Here is an 11,890-nt window from a genome sequence, read left to right as displayed (position 1 = left end):
ACCCCAACAATCCAGAAAAGGCCAAATTTGGTCAAAGGGATATTGTCAATTACATAATGACCCACATTTCTCTGAACTGCCTTTCACCACAGACTCAAAAGGTAGCTTCTTTGAAAGATCTGCAGGCACTTTGTCATCAGTTCCCAACTGATAAAAGGAAATGTTTACCAAATTCCCTGTTCTTGCTTACATTGCTATTCTGGCCAGAGGATCATGAAACAGACCTTGAGAAAAAAACCAAATATGCAATTGTGCAATCAGCTGTTGAACACCTGGAAAAAGGCTACTGGAACAAGAAGAAAGACTTTCCTCCGAGGAAAAGAAGGATTTACACCCATTTCTTTCTGGGCAATGGGAATGGATTGGATAAGTTTGTCCAGAAGAAAAAGGTTGAAAGAGTCACAAAGGGGTTCTCTGTCTCTGAGAAACGCATGAAGTGGTTTAGGGGTGAGGCATGGAAAAAGCCTGAGATTGCCAAGATGCTGAAATGTGTGTCTGGGTGGACTGAAGATGGAGTTGTGTACCTTGAGGGCCCCCAGAAAAAGAAGTTCAATATTCTGCCTCTTCATGTACCTTCAGTGCCTCATAGTAATGAAAACATCACATTCTACCTGGGGTTCACATTCAGAGGCCCTGTTGCCTGCAACATCATTGTGAAACCATAGTTTGCCTTTGAACAATGATCCTGCACCCAGGCTGTACATCAACTTGCTGAAGGACGGTAGCCTGGTAACCCCTCATTGCCAAGAGCAAGAACAGATTACAAAAGATCAATTCAAACACACAAGCCTTTTTGTAACATCTGACAAGTAGACAATATTTGTAAAAAAAAACTAAACTAAAAATGTTGAGGCACGTGGTATGGTATGAGTATTGTTAGTTTGATATTTACTGTATACGTATACAAAGTTTTCTTCAAAATACAGTCAAACTGTACTGATTTTGTGTGTGAACATGGACTATGTTATTACTTGGGGAATCTAGAGTGAATCGTGTCAATGTGCTACTTCACAGCACAATGCTTCTCAAATAGGAACTTTAAGTCCCTGTTTGGACCAGTATTTAGTATCCCGTCAATTTCAGATTATTTGTAGTTTGGGTGGACTGCAGTTCACACTATCAAAATGTATTTCAAATTCATCTTAAGTGACTATTTGTGCTTGGATTTTGCAAAAATTGACTCCCATGTGGTGTCATTCTTTGGAGACTGAATACTACTAAACAGAAAAAAACTTGTTGTGTGGTGGCTGTTTTGGTGACCAGAATGTGATGAGTGAGTAGATCATGATAGCTTATACTCACTCTTCTATATTTTCCAGAAATAGAATTAAATGCACCTATTTTCATGGCAATTGTATGATGGTTTTAACAATAAATGTTTTCAGAGCTAAATAGCAACTATAAGGCTACAGTGCAGACCACTTATTTTATTGCTATAATTTTTATGTTCTGTATTTTATATACTTATATTGAATGATCTGTTTTTGATAGTAAAATGAAGAACTCATTGACTGTAAATGGTGTTTTTAAACATAAAACATGCCACTGAACTCAATAAACTTTTTTCCTTCAATTTTAGTTTGATGAATGAACAAACTACATCAACCTTTCAAGTTCAACTGATGGTCTTTTCCGAAGATATTCATTAATTTATATTAATTTATAGTGCAGCCACTGGCAGACTTCATAAAACAGTCTCAGGTCTATACTTGGAAAAAAAGCAACAGAAATTGACATGATCAAGCTTTTGAACTACTAATTTTAACACTGTCCAAAGAACTTTAATATTGTTACTACAGTTACAAAGAGCGTGCACATATGGAAAACTTGTGAAAGAAAGAAAAACACTGCAGTGTTTACAGTTTAAGTAAAATTATAGGATGTTTAATTTTTTCGGTAACATTCCAAAGATTAAGAGCGATATTTGCCAGTGTGATTATCTTTATTTTACACATGAGAACAGTAAAAATAGAATTGTCTGTTCATCTCTCCATTGTGATACTGAGCTAAACCGTGTAGCTTTAGAAATTATAAAATGACCTGAAAACCAAAATTCTGGGTGTTTTATTTAATAGAAGCATTTTGGACAAGACTAGTTTTTGTGACTGAGACACGTTAGTCAGGGTAGCCAATATGGGATTAATACATCTCAAATGCAGATTAGTATAGCCAATCTAATTCTGAGACATTTCATAACAAAAAGGGAGTGAAGAACTTTTCGGACATGTTAAGACAATAATCAAAAAAATGTTTCTCAAGTTAATGCATTTTTAATAGTGGTTAAATATATCAGGGAGTTCTCTGTGTCAGTGTATGAACCCCAATTTAATTAGCGTGTGATCATCAGATTTACATTTTTGGAACTAGGACGATCAGAAGAGATAATTCAGATTAAAGTATTACACACTTTAGAAGTTTGATGCAACAACACATGACACGATAAATATAACTTCTGAAATGATGAAAACGTTAAATTTAATAACTGAAATGACGTTGTTTTAGTTTATTCAGAAAAAGAGGAGAAAGGAGGAGAGGAAGCAGCAGCAGCAGGGTCGAGCCAGCAGCAGCAGCAGCAGGTTTTTGAGCCCTTTTGTCCTAGTATGCTTGCCCTAGTTTGATGTTAGTGTGCACTTTGCTTCGATTTTTACAGACATGCTATTTCATTGTAGAATTCTTATTTCACGGAATATCTGCGTGTTCCGCTGCCTTGCAACGCAGCTTATCTGCCACTGCTCGCATGTCATTTGGTTGGAGAGAAATGCTAAATACGAGCTGCGACACTGAACTGACCGATAGCCAATTGCTAACTAACGGCTAACAAATCATTCTGCCAGTAAGCCAATGAAAAACGGTTAACGTCCACAACGTAAACAAAACTGTGAGTCATTGATAATGATAATAATTGATAATGTGTGGTGTAAGTGATTTTCCATTATTGATATGGTCAAAACGGATTTTTGAAATAGGTACCAATTAATTTACTATTGATTATTTTCACCATATGAAACAGACGTGTATTTTAGAGCTCACTTTAAGTGCCCTTTAACCTAGTAAACCATCTCTGATGAAGGTATGGGGGGGTCTGCTGTCTAACCTAACTGCAGCTGTGCTCCTCCTGGCCTTTGCTTTGTCAGTATGTTTGGACATTAACCACTTGCCAATCCATCAGAACAGGCTGGTTAGATCAGTCTATGCTAAGCAAAATAAAACCAAAGCCCATGAAATACTTGGTAATAGTAATAATAAGCCACCAAATCCACAGAGCAATTCAGTGGAAACCAGGGAAGTCCACCCAAAAAGCTCCCAAGAGACTGATATATCCAGAGATGACAAATGCACCATGGCCCCAGAGAGCCGGTTTGACTGTGCCAGGGACAGGCTTCTCGGCCAGAGAGAGTGTGAAGAGAGGGGATGCTGTTATGCCCCGCTGCATAACTTTGATGGACCACCTTGGTGCTTTTACCCCAGTTTGTACCCTGGCTACAAAATGGGTCCCCTCACTCCCACCATGCGAGGCCAGGCTGCCACCCTGACCCGTGCCACCCCCTCATATCTCCCCAGTGATATATCCACTCTACAGCTAGAAGTCATAGAAGAGACTGCAGGCTGCTTACATCTCACTGTAAGTACCCAATACTTATGTTCAAAAGATATGATGAAGGAAATGCAGGAGGGCCCACTTGAGTTCCCTGTTGATTTGCATGTAAAAGTTACTGTAATGTAATTTGAGTGGAAAATGTAGTCTATTGCAAGAGTAAAATGTATCTTCATGTGGCCATTGAGGCTGGCAGATTTAAAAATGTAGGAGTAAAACAGATTGTATGAGCTGTGTGATTTGGGAGAAGTGGAAGTGAGTCCCATTTTCTATGAAATGGCGCAACAAAACCGTGGAATATTATGGTGTACAGATGGTCAATAATTTTGATCTGTTTACATTTGCTAACTTTGTCTCAAAAGCCTGGTAAAGAAGACAAGATGGACTATTTCATTCATATTTCCTTGGATGTCTCCATCATTATGTAGTACATGTGTCAGGGTTTTTAATCTTGTTGTAGAGGTCTTAAGATCTCATTGTGAAAGTTGCTGGAGTTGATTTTTTTAAATAGTTGTGTTTGAAAATGTATATGCAACCACTCTTAATCTGGTTTTATGTGAATTTTGTGGTGTGTTGTAAGCCAACGTGGGCTTGGCATGGTTATATGAATAATAATAAAAACACATCTATACACACTGTTTATTAGGATGTGCGGGTTAAAAAACTGAACTGACATTTGTGTTCTCTCAAGTTAAAGGACCCATCATCTCAGCGATATGAAGTTAAACTCCCAGCTGGAGTTCCTCAGAGCAAAGCTGATACCCAAGATGCCCTCTATACCACTGAATACCAGTCTGACCCATTTGGCTTCATAGTGAGGCGGAAATCTAATGGAAGGGTGATGTGAGTAGTTCTATTCAGTTTTATTCTATATAGGAAGAAATGCTAGTGTTTCTACTTGCAGGGTGTTCACTCCTTCATATGGTTTACTTCAGTTAGGTTGATATTTATGTTTATACACTGTATATTTTTGGAGTGTATGTTTTTACTATTTATATACACTCAGTGGCCACTTTATTAGGTACACCTGTAAAATGTAATGCAGTTCATTACAACAGCTCAGCTATAAATTCTATCTTTACAAATATTATATTGTTCAGTTTTGATTGACACTGTCAACACTGACACTGTTTTAATTTTTGAGGTTTGCAGAGGTGTTGAACCCGACTGCATTATATTGAAATGTATTTGCATTATATTGTATAGATGTACCTAATAATGTGTCCAGGGAGTGTATTTATTTCAGTATTCGGTCATCATCTGGGCTACAAAATGCATGAAATGACCAGTGATGTGATGATTTTCTTAATCATGATTATCATATAGATCATGTTTGTTTGTTCTCTGTGTCCAGTATGAATACCACGGTCGCTCCTCTGCTGTTTGCTGACCAGTACCTGCAGCTGTCCACCGCACTGGCCTCTTCCCTTGTGTCTGGCCTCGGGGAGCATTACACCTCCCTCCTCCTGGACCTTAACTGGACTGCTCTGACTCTTTGGAACAGAGACATGGCGCCTCATGTGAGTCTATTGCAGTGGCTCCCAACCTGAAGGCTCTGAATGGTCATAGATAAATAACTAGATACAAAACAGGAAGAAGAAAAAAATATTCGTGCTGCACAAATTATAATTTTTCTCTAATCTTGGTGTAATGGACCTCTTCCTACATAAAACAAAACTTAAAATCTTATCTTAAACAAAACTTATCACTTTTAACAAGGGGTTGCAAGTAGTCATAGCATCACTTTAACGGTTAGTAATCCCTGGTCTATAGGACATGATCATTTCCTTCTTTATTAGCATATTAAAACATCCTGAAATATTCTGACTTCAAATATTTTAAATCATACTGTCTCTGCAGAACAGTCCTTAGTGTTCCTTTTGTCGTTCCTGCCGTTTGTTCAAGTTGTAGATGTTAAAACTTGTCTTTCTCTACAGGCTGATGCTAACCTCTATGGCTCACACCCGTTCTACGTAGTACAGGAGGAGGACGGCTTGGCACATGGAGTTTTTCTAATCAACAGCAATGCAATCGGTACAGAGCTGTGTCATTTTTTTTGTCCTTACTTTCCATACAGAATACATTTTTCTGGCATATGAGGGTATTTATTATTGATGAATATTTTTCCAAACGTCTCTGCAGAGGTGATATTGCAGCCGACCCCCGCTCTTACCTGGGTGGCTGTTGGTGGAGTGCTGGACTTGTACGTTTTCTTGGGTCCTCATCCTCAAAGTGTTATACGACAGTACCTTCAGGTCATTGGTATGTCATTTCAGCGTTGTCATTCAGTAACATATTTTCAGATAGCAAGAGAAATGTGTTGTTTTTAAGTGGAAAACCTGTAAAAGCTTGTCTATTGTATGTTTAAAGAAGCTCCTGAGACAACCTAATAAAGAATGGATGGGTATATGTGTTTTCCTCTTGCCATTTATCTATCCCCAGGATATCCTATGATGCCTCCCTATTGGTCGTTGGGCTTTCATCTGTGTCGCTGGGGTTACACAACCACTATTACAACCCGGCATGTAGCACAACGCATGCACAATGCAAAATTTCCCATGGTAAATAAAGTACTTACAAAGCTCTATAAAATGGAGGTAAATATTAAATCTCCAAGAACATTTTTCTTTATTATGTACACATTTTACCATGATCGAAGAGAGGTTTGGTGAATGTCAGTATTAATTTGAACATATAACAATAAGTCCAATCAACACTTAGGAACAGGTAAACGTTTGGTGTGACATCCTCAGATACTTTCAGTTATCATCAGCGCTGTACATTGCTGACATCCAACTGAGAAGATTTTGCTTTTGTCATCCCCAGGATGTGCAGTGGAATGATCTGGATTATGCAGATAAGCGCAGGGTGTTCACTTTTGACCCCTGGCGATTCGGGGACCTCCCAGAGATGGTGGAGGAGTTCCATAAGAGGGGCATGAAGTACATCCTTATCCTGGTGTGACATCTTTAAGTTTATAAGACTTCACCAACTGATAATGCTGATCAGTAAATACTTGAGTATTTATTATGAAAAAGGAAAAACACGCATCAGTTGTTTAAATTGGTTTGAGTGTAATTCTCTAAATGAGCACAGGTAATCATTTATGATTACATTGTTTTTCCAGTATATGGCAGCAAAACTTTCTTAACTTGTGACTGAGTCATGCTCTGGTTTCTGTCTATGAGGACCCGGGGATCAGCAGCACCAGCCCCCCTGGAACTTACTCGCCCTTTGATGATGGACTGAAACGAGACGTCTTCATTAAAAATGCTACAGGACACATCCTGATAGGGAAGGTAAGACTTTTTTTTTCTGGGGATGTATGCTTTTCTGTCCCGTTGTGATATGTGTATGTCATTCATCTTTTTTTATATTGTGTATCGAGGTTTGGCCGGGCCCAACAGCCTTCCCCGACTTCACCAACCCAGAGACCAGATGCTGGTGGGAGGACTGCATCAGAGATTTTCATTCTAAAGTTCCTGTGGATGGTCTATGGATTGTGAGTATTTATACACACACAGAGCACAGGTTATTTAGCCGCGATACTGTCACTAAGACGTTATACATCATGTATGCCAGGTTTTCTGTTCTGAGACATGTACATGACTGGTTCGTGTTTAGTTTGTGTGCACCTTAAAACCGCAAATAACTTATCCTCTGTTGTTTTTCTCCCATGCTCAAACCAGGATATGAATGAACCAGCCAGTTTTGTGCAGGGCTCAGTGGAGGGCTGTCCCGACGGTGATCTCGAGAACCCGCCCTACACACCCAGTAAGTGTATTGGACCAGTTACTAGCATTTAAAGGCATACAAACATTATTGGTTTTACATTTATAGTCAGTTTAAACATGAAACCACATACATGTATTTTACATAGCTATTGTACAAGATACCATTAAAATGACTATAGATAGATAACTGATCTGTTCATTGCTACATGTTGCATTAAGTTGTAGCCTGTGTGTCTCTCTGACTGTCATACAAACAGGGGTGGTTGGAGGCCAGTTGAACTCTGGGACTATTTGTATGTCGGCTCAGCAGAAACTGTCCACTCACTACAACCTGCACAATATATACGGACTGACAGAAGCCTATGCCACACACAGGTTAGACCATGCAGCAATCAGATGCAGTATGCAGAGATAGTTTTGCAGGAGCGGGTTATTTCACTGTGAGTAGCAGAGTGAAATTAAGAAATAAGTTAATAGCAGCAATTAGCAAAATAATGGCCATTTTATGTAAGCCAGTGATAACATTATTAAAAAAAATACTTTTTACCTTCTTGTCATATAGCTCAAGATTAAAAGCTTAGCTTAGTGTGAGTAGTGGTATAGCTCATTGAAATTTGAATTGCTCCTCCTAAATGTACGTTATTGGGTATTTTAAAATTGTAAAAAGAATAGAAAGACAGACTTTTTTTTGAGAACATGCCAATTTTGAATTGAGAATACTGGAGGCCAAAGGACCACAGCACAGATACCACAGAATGGACAAAGTTGTTCCTTGGCTTTTGTTATTTGTTCAGTATACTTTATCTATCCTGGACTTTGTTCCCATCTTCAGTGCTCTTATGAAGGTACGAGGGAAGAGACCCTTCGTCCTGTCTCGCTCCTCCTTCCCTGGCATCGGACGCTTCTCTGGAGTGTGGACAGGAGACGTCAGAAGTGACTGGGAGCAGCTTCGATACTCCATCCCTGGTGAGGAGATGTAGCTTCTGTAAGGTCCTAATACTGTGTTGTTATAACGTTCAAATGTTTTCACATGTGTTTGAATGCATCTGATTATCCAATGGGATGTTGTCTTGAGATAGCTCTAGTTTTTGACAGCTCTATATGTGGTAGAATTTAAAAAAAATATCTTTTTTGAAGTGACCACAGATCATTTGATGGTTTTAGACTGACTTTTTGCACCTGTTCCCCCCGCAGCCGTGCTACAGTTCAGCTTGTTCGGGGTGCCCCTTGTGGGGGCAGACATCTGTGGCTTTGGAGGGAACACCACTGAGGAATTGTGCGTACGATGGATGCAGCTCGGGTCCTTCTACCCATTTATGAGAAACCACAATGACAAGCCGAACGCTGTGAGACAGAGACACTGTTTGTGTGTTTGCCTGTGTACTTGCTGTATGTGTGTAACTGTTTGCTAACTTGTGTGATTCATTGAGTTAATTTAAGTGCACTTTTCTTTGACAAGTTATGTTAGTTTTTTAGGATATTGGAGTCTGCCCTGTATGTGTTTTCCACTACGTCTAGAGTATCCATCTGTTACATGTATTATTAATATAGAGGTAACTCTATATCTTCTCATTGTCTGTGTGTCCCTCAGCCCCAGGAGCCCTATGTATTTGGGCAGAAGGCCCAGGCCGCCATGCGGAGTGCATTGAACCTGCGTTACTCCCTTCTCCCCTTCCTCTACACACTCTTCCATCATGCACACACTTCTGCTGACACTGTGGCCAGGCCTCTCTTCATGGAGTATGTGTCCTCTCCTTTTTATCCTGTATAGTCCTATGTAAATGAAATAACTAAGACCATTATCTTTTCTTCTGCTCGTCTATCCATCCCTCTTAGGTTTCCCACTGACCCTAACTGTCAGACCATAGACAGGCAGTTCCTGTGGGGGAGTTCACTTCTCATTAGCCCAGTCTTAGAGCAAGGGGCAGTAGAGCTGGCCGCTTACCTGCCCCCTGGCATTTGGTACAGCCTACACAATGTGAGCTTAACTTCAATCAATTTTTGTTTGTTTACTGGTAAAGGCCACCATATTTGAGGCTTTTGGTGGTGACTGAAGCGTGCAGCTGTTTCCCTTTGGGGTCTGTTTCATTTGTGTTTTGCTCTCTAGGGTCAGCCTTTCTACAGTAAGGGTCAGTACCTGCTCTTGCCAGCCCCTCTGGACACCATCAACATTCATGTGAGGGAGGGACATATTATCCCTCAGCAGGTGGGTGTCTGCTGCCAACGTGCAGCTCATTTTGCTGACCTTAGCACATTCGGTATCCCTGTTGGTTTAGTATGAGATAAAATGTGGTAGATATATTATTAAAAGAATGTCTGAGAATGGGAAACATCCACAATACATTTTTGTAAACACACTTGTTACACCTTTATTTAAGCAGTAATCTTGGTTTTCAGTTAAATGGCTGTGACATTGGTGCGTGTGATCAAATTATGTATCGGTGTGTTCTATCATGACATGCTGACTGACATCTTAAAGCGGAAAACTTACCAAAAGACTTTGGTGAGAAGTGTGCATTTTCATAGTTTTTCTTTGATCTGCCTTTTCTTGTGAAGGAACCTGCTTTGACAACCGCAGCCTCACGCAGAAACCCTTTCTTCCTGACCGTGGCGCTGTCAGCAGGCGGCTGGGCCTGGGGCGATTTGTTCTGGGATGACGGGGAAAGTCTTAAAACCTTCGAAATGAGAAATCATTGTTACATTATCTTCATTGCTGGACAGGTAGGGAAGAGACAAGTGATATTTGCATTGGAGCTGATGAGGCAATAATTTGCATTTTACTGCACTTCTACTTGATTCAAATTACTCTTTACTGAATGATACAATTGTCTAAATTGATGAGCCATCACTGGACAATATTCTGCACTATGCACATTTATCTATTTATTACTCTATTTATTACTCTGTGTCACCTCCAACTGTGCAATATGTCATCTCTATTCATTCGCACCTTACTCATCTGTATATCTGTGTTTATATACTGTCTGTTTATATAAGGTTGTTTATTGTATAAATACGGTTGTTTTATTACTATTATTATTTTTATAACGATTTCTATTCTATTTTTCCATTCCCTATACTTTTTTTTTTTTTTCTCCTATGTCTACTTAATGTGTATTTGTGTTATTCTGATGTGTGTACAATTTACTTTTGAGCTGCTGTAGCACAGGAATTTCCCCAGTGTGGGATTAATTAAGTCTATCTTATCTTAAATTGGTAAAAACCTTGACAATACCTTGTCCTGATATATTTAGATGAAATAATAAAATAAATGGTCACAAAATGTCTTCTTCAGTCTCAGGTGGTGAGTGATCCTCTTAGGCTGAATGGGGCCCTGGATGGTCTGGTGCTGGGAGGGCTGCAGGTGTTCGGGGTGCCCTCACCACCCCTATATGTATTAGCCAATGGGGACAAAGTCAGGGATTTCACATACCGCAGTGACACCAAGGTGAGTTCTGTGTGATTCAGCACTACTTCCTTTGGTGTTGTCTTCCTCAAAAAAGATAATGATGCCATTCTGCAGATAAGTTGTTCTGGTATGGTTGGTAATGTTTCCTCTTGTGTATTGATTTATTTACCAAGTTCGTCCTCCCGTTTTACTCATCATGTCTACTGTCTTTGTGCCATCAAATCTAACCATTAAGTCAAATTCTGTTTGTGTCTTTCTCTTGCCACAGGTTTTGACAGTGACCAGCCTGGCCTTGTCCATGTCAAAGGTATTTACAGTCCAATGGGCTCTCTGATGCATTGAACTTTATTGCCCAAGAACCTTAGGGAGCCTTTGTATTTTTCTGCACTGACACCAGCGGATTTTCTTGAGCCATCATTGAGATGCACCTTCCGCTTGCTCTGCCTTTGTTCAAATTGGAAATTAGTACTTTGTAAGCAGCACGTTTATAAAAATGTGAAACCAGGGGAGTCATCATCTTGATGTATCAGGTTTTCCTGCGAGGTAATTTTTGCTGCTAACTGCCACACTGAAGCAAGACAACGTAATGTCTTGTAAATGTATGTACTTTCTAAACCTCTTTGTATTTTTTAAATCATGTTTATATATCGTTGTTACTGAAGTGCATTATTAATAAAAAATGTGAAAAAAGATACATTTGTGTGCAGCACTGCATTTGAGTGCTAATTACGAGGTTTATTATGCTACAGTTGTTTGCTTATTGTTTACTATAATTCTCCTAAAATGTTGCGTATCCTATGTTATTCTGTCTCTGAGATGAGATCCATTATACCAACTTACGTCATTACTTTTTATCAACATAATACAAAATGGATTATTTGTTTTTACGAAGGACACTACTGGTATTTTAGCATCAGTTTCATCACATGGTTTTTAGTTGATGAAGCTGAATAGCATTTGCATGTACCACCATCATTGTACAGGATATATTGAATATATAAATGATTTATTGTAATGTTAATAGAAAAAGTACTTCTTTTTTTATCTCCAAGCCAAATTTACAATAAATTAAAAAACAACTCAATTTAAAAGGTATAGGCATTAAATTGTGTATTATTAATTTAGCAAGCAGCTCAATTATTTATTGCCTGA

The 11,890-nt window shown here is 39.1% G+C and overlaps 1 protein-coding gene across 2 annotated transcripts; it reads left to right on the top strand.

Annotated features, from left to right (window-relative positions):
* Positions 1–2,582: 2,582 nt before the first annotated feature.
* gaa (alpha glucosidase) lies at positions 2,583–11,432 on the top strand. 2 transcript variants are annotated; one of them, XM_039825183.1, is made up of 20 exons: positions 2,583–2,878; positions 3,263–3,622; positions 4,287–4,438; positions 4,950–5,115; positions 5,533–5,629; positions 5,738–5,857; positions 6,038–6,156; positions 6,422–6,553; positions 6,784–6,894; positions 6,984–7,097; positions 7,285–7,369; positions 7,587–7,704; positions 8,162–8,295; positions 8,524–8,675; positions 8,921–9,069; positions 9,166–9,307; positions 9,437–9,535; positions 9,886–10,050; positions 10,625–10,777; positions 11,007–11,432. In XM_039825183.1, the coding sequence occupies exons 2-20, from the start codon at positions 3,341–3,343 to the stop codon at positions 11,070–11,072; spliced, it is 2,556 nt and encodes an 851-aa protein (XP_039681117.1). In that variant the 5' UTR covers positions 2,583–2,878; positions 3,263–3,340; the 3' UTR covers positions 11,073–11,432. The 2 variants fall into 2 exon arrangements, with proteins under 2 accessions (XP_039681117.1, XP_039681116.1); XM_039825182.1 differs by lacking the exon at positions 2,583–2,878 and having other exon boundaries at positions 2,892–3,622.
* The last annotated feature ends 458 nt before the right edge of the window (positions 11,433–11,890 follow it).

The sequence above is a fragment of the Perca fluviatilis genome, chromosome 15 (assembly GCF_010015445.1).
Source record: "Perca fluviatilis chromosome 15, GENO_Pfluv_1.0, whole genome shotgun sequence".
NCBI lineage: Eukaryota > Metazoa > Chordata > Actinopteri > Perciformes > Percidae > Perca > Perca fluviatilis.
This window is presented reverse-complemented; position numbering and strand designations above follow the sequence as displayed.